The following is a 21,617-nucleotide window of genomic DNA, read 5'->3' on the forward strand; positions in this document are numbered from 1 at the left end:
CATTACCTGCATGTTTCATCATTCCATACACTTAACTGTGTGGTCAAGTCGTGTCATTGCTGTGAGCAATTGAAACTAGTTGAAGCCTTGCACTACTTCCATCTATAACTGCAAGAAACTCTGGAAACTTGCACCGACAGAACATAATCCTTTTCCTGTTTTGAGATGTAAAGCAATCTCTTTTTGGTACGATAACACAATCCAGACAATTGTCTGTGAAATCTGACCTGGTGGTACATGATGTTAAAAGATAAAGAGTAACTGCAGTAATGATTTATTGATGTTTAAGTGCCACATATAGCTCTTGTAACCTCATGTAACCACTACTCTCTGCCACTATCTGAGCATTATTTCGGCATTATCAGCATTACCAGTGAGACAGGAAAAGTTCTTACTCCCTATGACGCCCTGTTGCCCAATTACACGTGTGATTTCTACCAAGGGTGCTGAATATACCTACCTAGAAAAAGTTAGATTTTTTTGAAGCCCCGCTCTCCTCTCATCATCCCCTGCCTCGAATCTCTATGAAAACCTCATGTGCTTTCATAATACTGCGTGACTGATCAGAGTGATGCATATCCAAAACACAGAGTCGGCACATCATAATACCATCTGTTCCTTAGGATCCTATATTCATGTTTTCTAAAACAGTCCTAATAAGTCCTTCCCATAGTGCACAATAGCACTGAGTTTTGAGTTCCTTTCTTCTGTTTTTGTCTTTGTTGCTGTGTTCTGTTACGGGAAAGAACGCTTCTCTGATATGCTTTGACTTGTTGTATGTAAACCATTCTGACCTCATACATTGCGTTGTGTGTGTGTGTGTGTGTGTGTGTGTGTGTGTGTGTGTGTGTATCTGAGCAGAAATGAATTTATGTGTGTACGAGTTGTTTCAAGATTAGCATACGTACTCTGCAGCGGCTCCCCACAGGCAGCTTTTAACCAGAAATATCTCTGTTCATTAAACAACACATTTAAGCCAGGCCTCACACCAGTGCCCATATCACTCCTACCACAGCACTCCTCTCATCTCACACACCAAATAACTTTCTCTTTTTCCCAATAAATCATCAAAGGGTCCAGAAAAAGTTGGGGGACTCTGGCGGAAGCTTGAATTCGTCATGTTTGCTAAAAAAAAGAGCAGATGAAGTGAAGATGTTTTTGTTCACAGCAGAGGAAGGAGTCGTTCTCACAGCTGAAATGTTTGCGATATGGATTTCGTGTATGTGCTGCCTGGAAACCGCTCCGCGCTTTAGATGCCGTCTGACCTGCCAGAAACTGAAATTCATTCACTCACTCATCAGCCTCCAGTTTCCACTCACACATCGACTGTGGCAATTAAATCTGTGACAGTTGAAGCTTGTTTTGAGATATACTGTGAGAAGCAAACTCTTTGTGCTGTAAATTGATCCAGACGCTCTCCTGCAAAGATATGGCTGCCCACTGTGGAAAATCTAGTGTGGAGGCTGACATAAGCTTTGAGTTCTCAATAATAGTCTCGTGTCTACATTGCTATTGTATAATATAGTGATGTAGATGTAATGATTTGATATTCGCATGCTAAAAAATGCACCTTTAATATATGAGACAATGTGCCTAACTCTTCTTCAACACATTTATACCTATGAGTGTTTTATCTTCACCCTGAACCTGTGCAGATCAGCTTTTTGTGCCAGTAGTTTTCACTGCCTATTTTCTCTGGTTGTAAAAGCCTCTTCAACTGCATTTAGACTACAATGCCACACTCAGGAGTACCACTGGAAGTCATATTAATAAAATTGTTTTGGGTGCCTGAGTACCTTCTCAAAGCAGAGTGAGGCAGGTTTCATCGCAGCTTTTACAGACTGGCAAACCCTAATGTTGACCAGAGTAGCCTCCCACACTGAAGTGATACCTCAGGGCTGAGAAGAGATCTGACTTTGAAGAGCTTTTTAATCATCTCAGCAGTGACACGTTTTTGATATTTTTTGGAGACGTCAAAACTTCCTCAGCCACCCAAACCGAATCCTTAAAACGCCTGGTAGCTTTAGCCACGGCTGTAAATTCTACCTCTCCTGGCTCATGACTTTTTCAGAGCGGTGTTTTTAATCATGAGCGACTTGGCCACATATCAGGCTGAGTGAGATTTATGGCCCCTTTTCTCCCAGAGTCTGTACCTCCAGACCGGCCATAATGGAGAAACACACAAAATTGTGTTTAAATAGAAGGTGCTGCTGTGGACCTGTGTCTGGTGCGGCTGAGGGTTGTTTGGTTTGCTGATTAGCAACTCCCTGGAGAGGTGGGTGTGTTGGGGATGTGGATGGGAGTCTCCATGAGTCTGGTTTAAGTCGGGATAAGGTTGTGGTCTTGTAATGGGACTGCTGATCCTATTTTTTAACAAGGTTTTTTTTTTTTCATTAGATTTTTTTAGTTTTGGGGAATATAGGCATAGTGAAGTAACATATAAGGTGGAAAAAACACTAAATAAATAGGCAACATGATATTTAATCTGAGAATCACCTTAAACTAGGAACACTTAAACTGGATATATAATCAATGCAAGGGGAGTCTTGCAGTAGGTGCTGCAGGTTTTGATTTAGGGTTGAGCATCTGTTTTTTATCTTAATATCTCTACAGCATTACTAGATCTGAACTGTCTGATACACGTCTGATACTGAACTGGAGTTACATCTAGGTAACATAACCATTATTTGCCCTGTCTCATTACTGAATAGGGAACCACTACCATTCAGCGATCATTGAAGGTCTGCTGTGTAATATGGCTTTGCTAGATGTGTGTCCTTCAACTTCCTTAATATTGTCTTCTCTTTCAATGATGTCCACCGGCATCAGAGACTGAAACTTGTAGGGAAAAACAGATGCAAAACTGGCTGTAACCCAAATATGAAGTTTTAGGAGGCTCAAGGCTCAAGTCAGCTACATCGTAGAAAAACACTCATAGCTGCTGTAGGTTAGGCATAAACCCTTAATGCAGAAACATAAATCCAGCTTTATGAAGCATGTGCACATAGAAGTATACGCATGCTTACATTTTATTTTTCCAGTCTTCTTTCAGACTGTAAAATGCTGGTATTTCTTAGCCCACCCCATGCGTTTGGCCTTGTTTCCCCTCCTGAGAAGTTGTTGAGAAACTGCTACTTGTCCTCTGGGACCACTACAACATAGCCTTTGACACTACTTTTGCTGATTAGAGTCTTGTGTTCTTTATTCAGCAAATTCTGTATCAGTGATGAGGTTGCTTTTCTATCTGTCAGGGAACTAAGCTTGATGTATTGTCCTTCCGATGGTGTGGTCACTTTTGGTCTGCCTGATCGTACCTTAGACACAACTGATCCAGTTCCTGCAAAGCTTTCCATACACTGCCCCCTTGAAAATCTTTAGCCATGATTTGATGCTGAGATGCTTAAAATAACAATTGGACTTCTGACAACTTTGTGCTGATGCCATGTTTCCCACTATCACAATGCTACTTAGTAAGCAATGATCTGCTGGAAACTTGAGGCACAGCCATATTCATAACAGGTGAAGACTGGCTGCAGGTTGAGTTACTTTAACGAGCCTCTGATGAGTAGATTTGATCCACCTGAGTGTCATCTGAGTGCATGCTTGAATGGAAGGGCACAACTCAATGAAATCTGTACTTTTGTACAATGGATCTAAGTTGATTTGCTTAAATTTGACTGCTGAGTTAGAAATAGTGCAGAATCTTAAATATTTCTTCTTCATTTTACATGTCAAAACTTCTTGTGTTTCTGAATCCTCAAACTCTCTGATTATTTCAGGCTTTATGTGAAAATAAACATTTTTTTGAAGGTCTGCTGTGTAATATGGCAAACTTTTTAACGTGGTCTCAGACTTACCGACCTCACTGTACATGTAGACGCAGGTACTCACACTAGTTCTGCTGCTCTCTGAAGTCTCAGTGTGAGTAGAGCCTCGACCTAGTTGAGTCAGGTTTGATTTGGGGAGTGAACTCTACTCCTCCCCTCCTCTCTGAGATCTTCATTGTCTGGGGAAACAGTCTGAGAGCAGTACACACACACTCACACACAAACACACGCAAGCATGCACGCGCACACAAACACGCACAAACACACACACACACATACTGGTGTTATTGTTGTTGAAGTGTCTAGGTGTCTGCCGCTGGAGGACTCATCTCTGAGGGCTTGAGGAAGGCTGACATCCTCTCCTCTCTCTCTCTCCAGTAAATAGTCTGTATTGTCTTTCTGTCAGGAGAAACGAATCTGTGTCTGTCTCTCTCTATTTCTTGTTCAAAATGAAAACACAATGGTTGACTCAGCAACCCTGTGAGAATACAGCTCTCTCTGGTGTTAGGGACAGTGATGGGACTTCTTACCCAGTATACTGTAACTAATATGACTGATAGAGGAAGTTTATTGAGGACAGGAAACATTCTGAACAAAGTAGAAATTCCTGTATACATGGTAACATCCTTATTTAACGATAACGACATTGTTTTCTGGACAAACAATGATACAAATGTTACAGATTGGATCCTGTAACATCCGTAGTATCATCATATCTTTTAGCTTGACACTTCATGCCGAACAAGGTCGAAAGTGATTGAAGAGATCAATATAACTGCAGCTTTAAACAGTTCATTTTGAAGAAGTGACCCTAATATACAGTATATCACCTGCACAAACACCATCACGAGAAGTAGAGACTCTTTTCTACAGAGTCTACACAGCAGGTCAAGGGATATTTCTGTCCTGTTCGTGAGGAGGAGGCTGCTGTGTGAAGAATTTCATCTTAAAATCTGTAAACAGTATGGAGGACAACGTCAGGGCAGTGTTTTGATTTCTCTGTAAATATTACCTGTTGTGCAGCTGTATGGTACTCACACAAAACCAGACGGATTAGGTGCTTTAGATCATGTGCAATGGTAAATAACTTAATAAACTAGCAACATAAGACTGGATTTTGTGTTAAAAGAATAGTTGGACTTTTTGGGAATTATTCTTGCAGAGAGTTTGATGTCAGGATGAAAACCACTCTCATGTTTGTCATATCTTTAGCTTAGCTTGGCATAAAGACTGCAAGCAGGGTGAAACAGCAAGCCTGGCTTTGTCCAAAACAAAGCATCTCTAAAGCTCATAAATTAACATAGCTTGTTTTTTAAGTTTGTATGAAAAGTCTGAAAATGACAAGTTGTGGTCCTATAGGACATGCTGAAACAGTTTCTAGGTCTGGCCAGTTACTTCCTGTTGTTTCCTCCTGTTGCCTCAAAGTGATTAAAAAAACAAAGAAATAGTTTGCTATTTATTAACTTGCTGCAAGAAGTTGAAAAAGCGTATTTCTCAAAATGGTGAAGTATGGCTTCAGAAACACCAAATGATGGACATTTTTTGTTTTCCTAGACCCATTTTTTTTTAATTTCAGTGGTTTGCAAACACAAGTTTATTGACAGATTCTGTCTGTAAGGTTTGAGTTCAGAATGAAAATGAAATGAAAGAGATGCTGGAAGAGGCTGTTTTTTTTTTTATATTTCCATGTTTCGCTCAAAAGCAGCTATTGTACAGTGTGTTTACATCTTCCACAGAGGATTTTCTCAGAAACAGGAGGACATGAAAATGTAAAAATCAATTTGCACACGTACACATGTACATGAAAGCCCAAACACACACTCAGACGATGTATACGCATTCATGCATATACAAGCATAGACAAACACAGGCATATGGACAGGTATAAGCCTTTACACAAAAGTCTGCACATAAAGCTTTACACAACCATGCTTATGTGTAGAAGCAGACAAACACACACACTGTATAGACAGTACGGCACTTAGCTCTGAAGCCAAATAGAGTTTTTGTTGTCATAAATGCCCCTTTGCTTTAAAGTGCTTTTCCATCATCCGTCTATTCAATTCCATCTTCTGCTCTTGGTAAAGGTCAGCAGTTGATGTTTATTCAAAGTTTGTCTTGTCTTGCTTTCTGACATTACATCAGATTAGAGTTTTCTAAACACTTCACAGAAGCACTCTAAGTGGTGTTCTCGACCCCGTCTGGCCTTTACTTGACCACTGTCCCATTTAAGTTCTCTACATATTTCATCTCCTTCTCCACAGTCCTGGTTCCCACCACTCGAGAACTGCCTTACTCCCCCAAAAAATGGAACCTTTTGTCCCCATGTGGATGATTCAGGTCAGGCTGTATTCAGTGGAAATCCCCCCTCGCTACACACAAGGGACATCAATATGTAGTCAGCGGTTGGAGAGAGAGTTAAAATGTCTCAGTGCCATAATTTATTCAGACATTGAACTGGCCCAGGCTTGAAGTATTCAAAGTAGCCCAGGAAAAAATAGCTTTTAGACATTTCATGAAGCCGTGGTCGCTTGGCATTTATATTTAAATCAGTTCGATGTGAAAGCATGGACTCGGAGTACGCCAGGGCCAGAGGGTCACAGGAGAAAATACCCTATTCACCCAGCAGACAGCCTTCATCCCTGGTCGACTGATAGTGCCTATATTCTTAGTGTATGCACACATTTGTATTTAAATACTAGTAAGGACCTGACTTTATTTATTCTATAACCTCTAACCTACATCTTGCTGTATAGGAAAAGTCCACCCTTAGATACATTACAGCATGTTCTCACTGATATTTGGTACATTGCAGATGTTATGTCATAATTTATTAGTGTACCTACTTTCTCTTCACATTAGCAGGTTAAAAAGTAGATCCACACTGCGATACATCGAGAAAACAAATTGCTGTAGCACTGCTCTTTATGGGTCAAACTCACAAGCACGTTACACTCATGGCCACACCCCAATCAGGGATGTCAGAGCAGGTTTCCATGATGATCACCTGCTGCAGTATTGTGCTTGAGAGCTTCAAACCACCGAGATTAGAGAAGCTGCAGTTTAGAGCCAGGCTTCACGTTCGTACTTTCATGTGTCAATGAAACCAGTGATATTGGAGAAAATGATGCTCCAGTCAAGAAAAAGTAAGAGTCACAACAACACTGAATTCTGAATTATTGAGGTTTTTGTGTATGGAGGAAGAATATACCTCACTCTTCTATAGTGCATTTCTCCTTGTATGATTGTTGAACTTCAGTACAAATATTGTGAATCTAGAAAGAAGTTCTTTCTTTAAATTGTGAGGGACCAACTAAAAACCTAAAACCTGTTTGATTTGATTTCAAACTTGATTTCCTCAGCGCTGCACACTGATTCAAGCCAGACAGCACATTATATAATATTAACTAATCTCTGAGATTTCTGCGCCTGCATTTAAAGTCCTTTTGGTTAACAGCTTTTGATTGTGCTCTTGGCATCAAGAGGAAACAAAACTCACATAAGTTCCTCTGAATATGCCAGAATATGTTCATTGACAACAACATTAAGACACAACTCTAACTAATTTTACATTTAAGTGAGAAGTGTCAGAATGTAATAAAGGTTATTTTTTCCTATCACTGTGACGTTATTTAGTTTCATAAGAATAGAAATACAAAAACACATACACACGCACAGACAAGCACACACACACATAAATACAAAGTCTATCCTCAGCATGTCCTCTCTATAACCTTATCAGTATGCTGAGGCATTAGCTCCATTACCATGTGCTGGCATCCAGTCAGGAGGTAGGACCACTCCCTGCTCTCCAGGTATTTTAAGGACCTGCTGTCTTTACTCCATGCCATTTCAGTGATTGGAAGAGCTGACCCCCATCTCTTTCACCACTACGTTAGAAGCTGATTTTGCTACATTATTAGAGCCACTTCAGGAAAAAGTGGGAAAATGAGGTGAGGTGGATGTTACTGTGCTGCAGGTTGGTGTTGTTTATAACCAACCTGAGTAGTGACTTTGTAAAAAAATATGTTGTTTTACATTTTTTACTCTGCAGAAATTGTTGTTATCAGATCACACAGTTTGTGTGGATTAATCTCAGTCATCCAGTTAATAAGATCTTATGGAGGTATAAAACACTCCTGTGAACTTGACAACATGGAAGCATCAATAGGACATCAAAGCACTCTGTAAGAGCTGTGCTGTCTGAGTGGGTGTCCTCAAACACTTCCCCATTGAGAGGAATAGCATCTTGACAGCGATAAATGATGGTGTTTCATAATGTTTTTGTCTGGCAAGGCACTTGCTTGAGATGGAGGTCTTTTAAAGTGGACTTGACAATAGATGATTGACAGTTATCTCCTTCTCTCAGACATCAATGCTCCATACTACTGATCAGATCAAAACACTATTTGGGCAGTGATTGGTGTTTGCTTTGGATTTTCCAGCTGGAAAGACACAGAAGGTTGTCATTTTTTCCCTTCTCCCTACCTATCACCAAATCTGTTTTTGATTTTAAAAAAGATTAGCTAATGCATATGCTGAATAGTGTTTCATGTAACAGGTAAATAGGTGTTTGCTTGGTTTTGAATTGGTTGTGAGTCATATTGTGTAAACATTTGCTGATCCGGTCAAGCTTTATTGATTCTTTTTTGGATGCTTTTCCAATATTTGTTGTAGAAACTGAGATGTAGTCTGGCTTTGTAAGGCTTGTGACCTCCCTGTGGCATGTCAGAACTGAACACACCATATGGAGCAACAACGAAATGTCCTCACTATAGTGAGTTCACTAAACTTTTCCATAGCTGGTCAACCCGAGTTATTTCTGGCTTTATTTATTCATGGCTTTCATTATGACTGATGGCAGTGCTTGAAGCAAGCATCATTTAAGGTAAACTTGACAACAGATTATGGATGATTGGCAGTTATCTCCTATGACAACACAAACCTTTCCTGCTCCTGATTTGAACCAACACACCATTTGCTGGGCTGCCATTGGAATCATACAGTCTTCATATTTCTCCACTAAATTCATCATCACGTCACTTTCTGAATAAATGTTGGCAAAAAAACTAAAACAAGCATTTATATCGTTTGGAGATTTGGACTGAGGTTATTATAAACATTCTAATTTATTCTTATTGGAAGTTTCTCTACATTTTGTTGAAAAGACTGAGATGTTGTCTGGCTTTGTATGATGTCAGAGCTATGGAACAGTGAAAAATCCTCAACTTCACATTATAAGTCCTCTATGTTGTAAGTCCAGCATACTGTTCTACAGCTGGTTGATATTCTTAATCATTTATGGCTTCATACTCATGACAGCTTACGTTGGTGATTTTTGCCAGTGGAGTGGGCACAAGCTGTCAGTTGTAATTGAAGCAAGGCCCACCACACCTATTGACAATTTCTTCCTGCCCATTTCAAACTGTGCTTCAGGTCCCTCTGGCCGCAAAAATCAGTAGATGTGCGTGTGTGCCCAGGCCAAGAATCGAGTTGAGTGACCTTACAGCATCCAGAATGTCTAAGATTCTTCAATCCAATACTAAACTAAATGTCAAAAGTCTACCAAGGACCTGACTATTCCCAGGCAGACCCCTCTCTGCTGAAATCAATCAATCCACTCAAAAGGCTATATATATGTTGCCTTCCTCCCTTTGTTTGTCCTTTTTGACCGCAGCCATGTGTTATGTGCGTCATGTGCGTGAGATTTATTCATTATTTGATTTAATTCAATTCTCACATAATTCTCATTCATATTTTTGGTTCTGTTATCAGTGCTTACTTGTTTTATGTAATGATACTTTTTGCTCTCTTTGCAGAGTTTAAACCACACACACATTGAAAAAGAAGCTTACAAAGAAATGAAAATAAAATAAAACAGCTCTTCATTTTCAAAACTTGGACGTACCTCATCTATAGGTCTCTCACATACACTCAGCCTTCGATTTTATATCTGACAAAATGACTTTAATATTGACTTTTGTGCTGTGTATATGGTACTTTTATCCAGCGATTCATACAAGCTTATACCGTATATTTCTCCTCCAAACAAGGTGAGTGTGAATCATAAATAAAGGACAAACAATACGATGTAATAGCCCTTGGAGAGTCTGACCTCTCCCAGTGGTGAATTGTGGTGTGTGTACATCTCTGTGACCCTGCGCCCTGGCCATAATCCCTCACTACAGGGGCTGGATTATGGCCTCGACTTATTAGCCAACCCCCCCAATGGTCTGGCTCCCTCTTCAGCCTGGATCGATGTCTGAAGTGGCGGCACTGGTTATTAAACGTGGGACCAACCAAACCCTTCGGACTGCCAGGATAATCCCATCACAAATTAAGTAGAAGAAAATTGGTCAGGGAGAAAGGGGAGGGGAGAGAATCTTCATATTGCGACCTTCTAAACAGTAAACACACAAATAAACACACACTCCATAACAACTCTCTTGTCATATGTAAACCTGTAAGGATTTGTACCTGTGATGGATCAGCATTTTATTAAAGAGAAGGAATATGCTGTTGTCAATGTTTAGATGCCAGTGGTATTGTAAAGTAGCCAAACATTATTAGCTGTTGTGTAAAGATATATCCAGAGTGCAAAGAGAGTCTGAGAATGTGCTGTCTCTGGCAAGCAAAGTAAATCCTTCATATATCTCACTCATGCATATCTAAATCTGTGAGGTTTTGTATGCTGGAAGGGGACGTGTGAACAGAAAGAATAAGACGATTTGATAAAATCTGGAAAACTGATTTGCCTAATCTAGTGTCTTTTAAATGTAATATTAAAAGACCTCTTCGAGATCATATATCATCACATGATGTGCCGTTGCATCTTTTTATAGAAATTCTTAACTTTACAGAATTTTGATTGGATTCAGGTATTTGGTGTGATTGTTAAGGAAGCATTATCTTCAAATATATTTGAGGAGAAATGATTATTAGTCCATTACAATGGACATTTTTACTTTGCTAGCATCTGGAAACAATCACTTCACATAAAGCAAGATCGATGTTGTCATCGTTTCAAAAGACCCAAGATAAACGTCCAGTAAGAGCTGAGCCTTGAGGTATTCTGGGAAACACACCAAGGCTTTTAATCCATGACAAGTGTCTTGTGTAACTCGCTGTCCACACACACACACACACACACACTGACACACACAACGTAGCTTTATTAAAAAGACTTAATACATGCTGCACAAATACAGATATATAGAGATTTTACGAGAAGAACAATCTTAGAGCTGTATTTGTTTTTCACCCTTTGTCAAATTCGATTCCAGTTTTCCCTCTAAATGTTTCTCTCTCTCTGTGGATCTCACTCTCCTTCTTTATTTATTTGTATGTCATCTCTAAGCCTGTCATATAGGATAATACCGGATGTTAATTACCCCCACTGTCTGAGGTGAACCTCATTAGAGCCCTGAACTGGACTTGAACCAGCCGTTACCGATAGGAGGCAAAGTCCATTAAATGCCATTATTGAATCTTCAACCTAATTTAAGAGTAAACGCACAACGACTGGCCGTCTGGCTGCTTGCTGCGGTTTCTTTACTCAATTCCCAACCCCCTTTGAAGAAGCCTGCAGACAACTGCCAAAGTAAATGAAACACATTTGTAGTAGAGAAGTACAGAATATATTGAAAGCTGCTGGTGAGTTTTGTTGGCACGGTCTGTGTCAGCAGAGTGGTTTGGAAAGCTACATTGGAAGTGTAGTTTTACAAGCTACCTGTTAATGCATAAGAACATGAACTGCGGCAAAGATTCCCTCCTGAGAAAAATAATTTTATCAACTCAAGTTACTTAGAAAAAATAGTTTGAAACCCCTGTTGCTAACTCTACTGCTTGGTTGCTGAGAAAGTTCCAAGAAGTTTCTAGATGTAATCATACACTTATTTGCATATGAAGTCTCTCTGCCAGAGTCCCCCTGCTCTTAGTGGAAGGAAGGTGCTGTGCTCCATGAGATATGCTGTAATAACAGATCTTTTTGACTAAAACAAGATATTTGTGGAAATGTATCTACGTTGCCTTCTATCATATTGGTTGGGAGCTTTGAGAGTAGAGTTGGTGGCTGAAGAAATTGCTAAATTTAGCAGCAAAGTTGGCAACAATGAAAAGGGTTTTTTTTGTAACATCTAACTTTATGGTAAGCCATAGTTTGCATCAACATTACACATCAAAAAGATAAAAACAAGCACCCCCTTTTTTATGCACAAGCCCGAAAATGATAAACATGAAATGATTACTGTTATCAAAGTGTTTTGATCACAGTCATGATGTTGGTCTCTTCTCAAACATCACTTTTGGAGTCTACTATCAGAAAGTCAGATTAGTCTAAGTGATATGAAACCAAACTTACAGAGGCACAAACATAGTAAAAATATGAGCACATTTCTTTCTTCCCAATTTTTTTAGTTTTACTGCTCTGTTCTGTATAAAAATAAAGAAAATAAGAAACTTGTTTCAGTGACACTGGTACACAGATAGAATTACAAGGCTTTGTGCTTTCAAATGTATCCTTTGTAATGGCTGATAAGGATTCAACTTGTCATTAAGCCATGCCGATCAAGGTCAAAAATATCCCTCCCGTCCTCTTTTCTGGCTGTTGCTAAACTACTGTGAAATGTAGTAAAAGTAGTGAATCAAGTCATCAACATTGACCAGAGGACATCAGTTTAAAGTTGTGTGATGCAAACAGCTGCCTTGCTTAAATGTCTGAGGCTACATCAGGACTCAAAACCATCAATCATCTTCCTTATGTGGAGGCACTGTAGGCCCTAAACTATGTAGACTGCGACAAGTCAAGTTTATTTGTATAGCCCTTAATGACAGTCATTTACACACTGAGAAAAATGAAACTTTACAATTTATGTTGAGTGCGAAAAGTACAGGTCAGTGCTATAGAGTGCTGACTAGTATCCTGAGACCACAGAATGATCAGGTAGTAGAATACTAAATGGGAATGAAAGAAAAACAGATAAAAAGGGATGTGTTATGATATGAGCATATTAGAGCAAGTACAGGTGAAGGACATTGGGGGGAAGGGGGGGATGTGAGTGATCAGGGTCAAGAGAGGTGCTTCTTGAAAAGATCAATGTTTGAGAATATTGAAAACTAGGACATGATTTCTCCTGCGTGCAGTATAAAGACACTGACAAACACATGTTGATCTCACCTTTCTTTTTGGAATTCAGTCTCATAATTAAACTGCTTTCATTCCCAGCTACCCTGCAGGCGGTCGCAAGAATCACTTACAGTAGCATTCAAAACTCCCCAGTCTTGTCACAGTATTAAATACGCATGACTTGCAGCACAGCGTAAGCCGTGATTAAAATGCGTCGCTTCCACCACTAAGACTTGTCTCCTGTGTATCAGATGGAAGCTTAGCACCAGCATATGCTCGCTGCAATGATCTGCCGATGGATGACAGGTGGTTACCCAACTATTTGCATAATTATGGGTGTAACGCGCAGGCTGCTAGAGCGTCATAAACAAATCCATATGGTCTTTTGGGAAAATCCAGATGATTCACACCACAGCTCACAGATATACTTACCGCCTTTCCTGTGTAACAGACATGAGCAGGATTTCTCACTGAATGTTTTAACTGGAGTGCAAAGTGTGAAGCAACTTCATTCCCTTTACTTGTTTTGGCAGCTCCGATCAAATGTGGGAACTTCATACTGAGTTTCAGTTGCAGGTCGGTCAATGTGGCAGTTGTTACAAGGGCCAGAGTTTCCTGTGCAGTCTTCTTGTAGATGTTTAAATATCTGAGGTAATTTTGGTTGTGAGACCCGGTTTCACTCCCAGGAAACTTTCCAGAATCAGCTTCAATCGGTAGCGCAGTGTGTTAGAATGACTCTTATCTTGGGAATCAGATCATGATATATGACCGATTTTGCCGCAACTACGATTGTAATTGTTATTTTAAGAGCGGCTAGGCTGAGCAAAGGATTGGATACAATTTCACATACATATTTTTTTTCCCTCCATATTTACATTTTTATAGCTGTGTACGGTTATTTTCCAGCTAAAATTGTGTATACAGTATTCCTTTCACTGTAGCAGGACTCAAGCCAAGCCAAACCTTCCATAGTCGAGTTGTACAGTGTTTCCTTTTGGGCTCAATAGACCTATTATGGAAACAAAAGTACTTATCATCCCCACTCTCCATGTTGCCACTGACATGCAGTACAGTCAACAAGGTACTTTAAGGGTCTTATGGCTACCAGATGGATCAGTGGCCCCAGAAAATGTGCCACTGCGTGAAAGTGATCCGCTCAATAAGTTGATAAAGCAGCAAGTGGTTTGATGTTGCTTTAACTCTCTTTTCCTCTCTGTGTCCCCTATTTTTTCCTCATTCCACCTCATTTTTTTCCCCCCACCCTTCTTGTATTCAGCAGACATGCCCCTCCATGTCCGTCGCAGCAGTGATCCCTCCCTGGCTGGCCTTGCACCGGGCGAAGTCCCAGTTGGTCCAGAAGAACCGTCCAGAAAGAACCCAACTCGCTGGTCCACAACTGCTGGCTTCCAAAAGTATAACAACAAACCAAACACAAGCGCCGGCACTGGCACCAGCAGCCTGGAACGAAAGGTAACATATATGTGTGTCAACCTTGACCTTTGATTACCATCAAGAGAAATACCTAATAAATACTACGGTACCCACTATGGTAGTAAAGGTGAATCTAAAGAGGTGTCAAAATTCAACAGAACAGATTGTCATGATATGTGTTCTTTATTACACCACCGTCAAGTAGTACACACTGATTCACACAGCATCTTGCCCACAAGTTATTTTCCACAGTGCTGGAGATATGCTGGAGCTGCATCAATTATAATGTGAGAGATACTGTATGTGCTCTGAAATCTTCCAACCTACAGCAGTCTCTCTGTTCTTAACTTCTTACTGAGCTTTCTTTCCTCATTTTCATTCCCTCTCTCCTCTGCACCCCAAATCAAAGAAATAAGCATTAGATATGAAACCTGTGCTGCCCTGTTTGCAGATATCCAGCAGTGGCATAGACAGTTTTTATCTGACACTAGTTCCCTCTGATAGTGCCTCCTCTTGTCTTCCAAAAAGACGAGCAGAGATTGTTAAACACTTTCCCTTTGTTCCAAATTCACCTTTTCTGAGGCTTTTTAAGCCTCTGATTATAAATCTTTAAAAAAAAAAAAAGCGTACATCCTCCCCGCGGCTTCCAAAAGAGAAGAGAAGCCAATTAACTTCTCAAAATGGCTGCCCCCACGTGGTGCTGACAGACCTTTACTTCTTGCTGAGAAAGAGATACATTCCCAATGAAACGGGGAGGTTAAAAAAGGGAGATGATTGAGTGGTCTGAACGTGACACAGCAACCCTCCACGTTTTTAGTGTGTCTGGAAGCGTCGTCTGATAATCCTATTTAAAGACACTTTAGTACAATGTAACAGCACACTCCTCAGCGGAGGGTGGAGAAGAAAGTTCGAGGTGAAATGGTTATTAGACCACTCATTTTGTCAGGAAGGTTTCCTTTCTGGCCCATGTCACACTGAGCAAACATGTGGGAATGTTTGTTAAAGAGAATGAAAAATATAACGGCAGCAGAACAGGAGTGTTAGTAGATAGCAGATGCTCTTCCTGATTCTCTCTTCGGCCCTTCTGGTCTACCCTCTGGTGCCTTGTGGCTGCCACTTTTGTGTACATTCTGTGGGATATTAATGTTTGGTTGCTTTGCAGTATGAGATAAGCAGGGTAAGGGTTTCAGATTTAACATAAAACAGGATTTACGAATTGTAAACAAATTATTTCACATTATACATATCATAACAACATAAAGTGACATTACACACCAGATTACATGTAAAAGGGATTCCTTTTTTGACTGGATTACTCAAAAAGACTGACAATAAAGGCAGTGGCTGATTTAAAGGTGCAGTGTGTAGAATTTAGTGGCATCTAGTGGAACAGACTTGGCAGAAATGGAATATAATATATAAGTTTAATTAGTGTATATTCACCTAAAAATAAGAATTGTTGTGTTTTTGTTACCGTAGAATGAGCCCTTTATATCTACATAGGGAACAGGTCCTCTTCTACGGAGGCCACCATGCTTCACCATATTTCTACAGTAGCCCAGAACGGACAAACCAAACACTGACTCTAGAGAGGGCCTTAAATGTTTTTTGCAGCTACCGTAGGTGCTCTAAATCCGTAGGTGCTACTAAATCCTACACACTGGTCCTTTAAGACATCTCATGATGATGTTTGGCCAATATGTGATTGAACAGGCGGGAATAGACGATTCATTTCCACACTGTATAAATTTTGAAACAAGGCTTGACTGAGAGCAATGTTTTGACAGGGCTGTTAGATCTTTACAATAAAAAGGGAGTCTTGTCTCCATAATCCTCAGCATCTCTTTTTCATACATCTAACTGTCATATATTCACAGTCAGTCCAAGATGAAGTCTATTTTTATCCAATCAACAACAGATGTTGAATGGATTAGTCAACACAGACTTTGATATATTTATGTCTTGGTGCATATTTATGCTAAAGGGAACCATACATCAGTGATCAGCACTGACAGAAGGGAGTATGGATGTAAGCCATACACTATAGACTCTTTCCATTGTCTGGGATAATTTCCTTTACACACTACAGCCAGCCATGTTCTGTTCAATTCCCTGTGAGTCTAGTAACGGCTGAGTCAGGTACGGTTCTGCTAAATCTCCACGCTATAAGCCAACAGGAGTCCTCAGTCATCAGCTAGCACTGTAAACTCATCACGTCTCCCAATGACTTTACAATACCTCATACTCTAGTTTCTCCACGCTTAGCAGAGTCAACTAAAGGGATTAAGCAGTGGATATGAGTCTGCTGATTTACTGCTACCTCTCTGGTATCTAGGTTTCTCCACATTTTACGAACTGTTGTGTCGTAAAATTTTGTAGAGAGGTCCTTTGTCACGCCGTGTTGTATGGGGGGGACCGAGGCCACGATGGCTATCAGGGGCCGTCTGAGTAGAGCCCACGTGTCCGGCTTAGTTTTACAGTCATGTCTGCAGTGCTTCCTCGGGCCCCGTCACGGCACATTCAACTCCACTAAAACACACATGGCTTATTATAGCGTGCAGGGGATAGGGATCTCTCTCCTGTTTTTTTTTTCTCACTTTTTTTTTTTTATTTTTTGTATTGTTTGTTGCTGTTTTGTGACTCACTGAGCATAACTTGTATTCTTTTGCCTTTGTTCATCTTTTCGTCTGCCTCTCATCCTCCCGCTCATTCTGCAACAAGCCACTCGGGAATTTATTTCTTTTTTAAACTTTTGTCTGTGTTCTTTGTTGTGTGATGTCTCATTAAAGAGTGGCAAACTTCTGTTTTTGTCTCGCTCTTTAGCTGCCGTTTCGTAACTCATTAAACCTTAAATCATTCTCTCATCTGTCTTGGTGAATCCTTGTCTCCACTGTGATTTTTAATATTAATGTTTCTTTCATTTTTATTCAAATCGCTTCAGCCACCATGACCTTCAATCACCGGGATTTCAAAGCCAAGAGTAGCATGTCTGGAATGTAATGTAGTGTGCTTGTGTGTGTGTGTGTGTTTTTGTGTTCGTGGTCATTGTAATGAGTCTGCTGGTGTTTGACATTACCTTGGCAGATGCATTTTTGAAGGTGCTTTTTGTGTAATGGAGGAGCTCAGCTGTGGCTGTCTTATTATGAGAGGCCTCTTATTAGCAGCTCAGGTTTAGCTGTGGGGAAGGGTTAAGGGGTGAGGGTGGAGTGGAGTGAGACTTGAATGAACAACACAGTATTGGTGTGTGGCACAAATCCAAGACATGCTAACTGACTTCCACCACAAAATACCATTCAGCTGCTATACAGTAGATAGAACCAAGCCACAACATTATCTGTTTAAGGACCAGAAAAATGGAAGATAGATCAGTCTTTGAAATTGATTGTTGGCAAATGACTTAAGATAGCTGATTATTTGTATATTTGGTGACCTTTTTCCTCACTCACCATGTTAATGTCTCCGTGTCCTCCTGTTCCTTTGCAGGCTAGAGGAGGCCATGCCTACCGAAGTCTTCCTCGAGATGCGAGTGGCTGGACCACTCAGTTCCAGAGAGAGATGACACGATCCTCGCTGAGCGCCAACCATCCAATGGTGGACCGTTGGCTCGACCGACAGGAGCAGGTATGGTGGTGGATGCAATAAAATGTGGTCATTTTTGGGGGGTATGAAGAATTTATATGGCTGCTTGTGTGCAAACATAAGCACTGCCAATAAACCCAAGCAATAAACTAAACTGGAAGGGAAGGGTATGACGGATCAGTATCAGTACTGACCTTATTAAGGGGACTGGGCTCAACTTAGTTTTTAGTGTGTCACAGCGATCCTTGGCCTCATGTTACCTTACATAAAAATGATTCCATAATGTCAAGTTAACAGATTTCACATTCTGAGCAGAGAGTGCAGTGTATCAGCTCAGTATTCACTATCAGATTTGGTATTGGGAGATAAAACGCTGGATCAGTGTATCCCTACTGAAAGGTACAGTACAAACTGTATGCTCTGTCTGGCAGGTATTATTAACTGGACATATTTCATACATACTGGGCAACTCTACTTCCCTAATAAAATGTCCTATTGATTGACAGTAACATGTAACATATGTCACTTCATTGAGACTTTAATTGATAGTACCATAAGACTATTCATGTCTGTATGAAGTTTCACACTACACTGAAATGTGTCATAATGCATCATACCCTGCCACAGAGTACTGACTACAGCGACCCTGCTGCTCACCGGCCAAGCCGACTTGAAACAGAAACGGTGACTGACATCAGACTTCATACCGATGTTCTGTCTAGCGATACTTTCCATAAAGTAATGCTGCACATTGTTAGTCATTGCAGGCTTGTCTCCTCACTTCACACCTCCTCGCTCTGTCGGCACTTTGTGATTGTCTCACTCTACGTCTGGTCCCTCTACTCCTCAGTCTGTCAGAGGAGCAAAAAACACTTCCCTTTAAAAGTTATTAAAAGTGACAGAGGCTCTCTGCGGGGAGAACAGAAATGACCTTGGGAGGATTTCTCCCCGTTTGTCTGTCAGTCTCTTCCGTCACTACCTCAAGCTACCTGCTCTGACCTATGTAGGATGTGTTTGATAGATCTTTTCCTTCATATTAAAGAATAAAAATAGAGTAAAGAGACGGCATGAGGGAATAACCACAGAGTCAAAATAAAAGAGAGCTGATTGAGATTCAAGCTGCCAAAAATGTGGCTGTTGGCTTATTCACAAACAACTTTCCTGGCTTGTATTCCGTTCAGCTTGCCAGAATTCTCACCTGAATGTGTGGGCTACTGTGCTGTGTGTTTCTGGGTGGCCTGTCTCCATTTCTCTTTCTAATTTTATTCAAAATCAGCCCGACCATGTTATTTGATTGTTTTGATCATGTTTATATTAAAACTCTTGATTTTAATTTGCATAAATAGTGATTACAGAACTATCCACAGCAAAAACAAAGTAGCTGAAAGAGGACACAAACAGTGCAGAACATAGTTTTGTTGAAAAGTTAAAAAACCTTCCCAAATCCAAGATTAAGGTTTCAGGTTAATACATAAAACGAACATCTTGTAAAGTAGGAGATTATTATTTTAGAGCAGGAGTCATACCAACATCGGTATGTAAACATTTAATAGATACCAGCAGGAGTGCCAAAGTGTGAGTGTAAGCATCCTCATGGCTAATACTTTCATGCTACCTGAGTGTTTGTAATCTGACAGCTGTATGACTGGATGGTTCACAAAATGCAAATCCGCTCATTAGAGGTGACGCAGTGTAGGTTTCAAAGAGGCACCTTGTCGCCCAGTTGTTTCTTTCCGTCACTCACTGTTTCTCAGTCTTGATCGCTGCCTTTCCCCCTCCCACACACCGACGGTTTGATATTTTGTCTTCTTTGTCTTTTTTGATGGGCGGGCAACACAGCAGCATCGAATTGTGAGATAAAAATACACCGTGTGGGTTAATTAAAGAGAATTGTGATCAGTGCTAAAGCGCTGGCGGAGATAATGAGTGTACACACTCACACACACACACACACACACACACACACATGCACACCAAGGTTTTAGGAAAATCACACCAATTAGCAGTTGTTTGTTTATCAGGGATTATTTATCTGCTGTACTTTATTGTTCTGCTTTATGAGTGAAGATTAAAGCAAAAACAAAGAAAACTAAGAGAGGGCATCACACTCATCTCTGTCTGTTCACCGACACAACTGACAATTTTTTTCTTTGTATATGAACAGTGTACTGCGTGCGTGTGGGTGTCTGCGCCGCGCTCCACCAGCGTCATTATAAACTTCGTTCCTCCCTGAATCATACTGCACCTTCCTGTTTTTAAGTACTTTAAATATCAAATCTTTTCCCTTGATGGCTGATGTGTGTGAAGCGGTTCTGTTTCCTGCCTGGCACCGTTTGTTATACTCTGAAAGTGCTTTACCTCACCATTCATATTTGAGCAGGCCTTCCCACCCCCTGCTATAAATTAAGAATGCGAAGCCAGGCCGACTAAAACAGCACATCGACCTCCACGTTTAAAATAGGTTCGGGGGAAGTTGGACGCACGACACCGTTAACTGTACAATCTGTGATTCTGTCATCACCACAAGAACCCAAAAGTGATCAACTCCAAGCACTATGCAGGTGCTTCATTGCTCCTCAGACCTTAAACCTATCATGAAAAACAGAAACATTCTATAAATCTGACAACGAGTTTGGCGTATTTTTAAAATGTAGTGATTTGCTATCTGTCTTTTGTGAGCTTACATGCACGTGTTTCACATACACAGTTGTCACAAAGACGTATCGTCCCCTAGTTATATCTGGCAAATGCGCCGGCCCTGTCTTATGTTTATCTAAGCAGTCAATAAATACACTTCAGTGTCAAATGATTACATCTGAGGCTTCGGGAGCATCAGCCCCCAAATCCCTCGCCACCCTTCCGCACACGCACACACACACGCTCTGCCAAATGTGGCGTGGAGGAAAGCATGCTCTATCAGCTCATATACGCCAAGGCCTTATGAGTTATTCTTTATATAAACAGCTGACATTAATGCCGGCCTATTATCCCACTGATGAATGCTAATGGGCCTTCCCGCTCAGCATCACACACACGCACACACACACACACACACACGCTTACATGCTCACATGCACACACACATTTGGATCTGGCAGAGTGCCCTTCCACTGTATTATTTTGCGGCCCTGATGAGGGACCGGAGACCATTATCATGAGCTGTACCAGAGGCAGGACTGACACCAGCTGTCAATCATAGAGGGATTTAACCCAATCAGAATGCCTCGCAGAGGGACATGGAGACAGAGAAGTTTGAAGAGCATCCATAGTTAAAGTTCAGAGTTTGAGGGTTGTAGAAAAAGGGATCTTTTGTTATGAATAGTTATTACTCACAGAATATTTTCAAAACAAATCATTATCCTAATCCTCTGAGATGATTTATTGATTTGTTATTTATGGCTTACAGCATACTGCTTTGAAAATGCTGTTTCAAACAGTAATGCCCACAACAAATTAAAAGAGAGGGAGATTTAGATAGACAAAAAAAAACAACAAACAAACAAACAGAAAAACAAAACGGTTGCATAACAATCCAAAACATGTAGAAGTGGAAGCAGCTCTGATCAGACATCTTTGATCAGGCCTCCAACTGTCAGAGAGCCTCCCTCTCTTTGTTGTCTAAATGAGACACCTTGTCTGGCGAGTTTTAAAGGAAA

At 40.6% G+C, this 21,617-nt stretch overlaps 1 protein-coding gene across 8 annotated transcripts in view; it reads left to right on the forward strand.

Moving 5' to 3' along the window:
• Nucleotides 1–21,617, forward strand: part of LOC122972572 (partitioning defective 3 homolog) — a 356,531-nt gene that overhangs the window by 137,294 nt on the left and 197,620 nt on the right. For 6 of the 8 annotated variants that reach the window (XM_044339771.1, XM_044339764.1, XM_044339768.1 and 3 more), the window contains exons 4-5: nucleotides 14,228–14,421; nucleotides 17,866–18,003. In XM_044339771.1, the coding sequence (XP_044195706.1) occupies nucleotides 14,228–14,421; nucleotides 17,866–18,003 (332 nt within the window). The remainder of the gene's footprint in view (nucleotides 1–14,227; nucleotides 14,422–17,865; nucleotides 18,004–21,617) is intronic. The other 2 variants (XM_044339765.1, XM_044339769.1) reach the window with 1 other exon arrangement.

This window comes from Thunnus albacares, chromosome 21 (assembly GCF_914725855.1).
Source record: "Thunnus albacares chromosome 21, fThuAlb1.1, whole genome shotgun sequence".
In the NCBI taxonomy this organism is placed as follows: Eukaryota; Metazoa; Chordata; class Actinopteri; order Scombriformes; family Scombridae; genus Thunnus; species Thunnus albacares.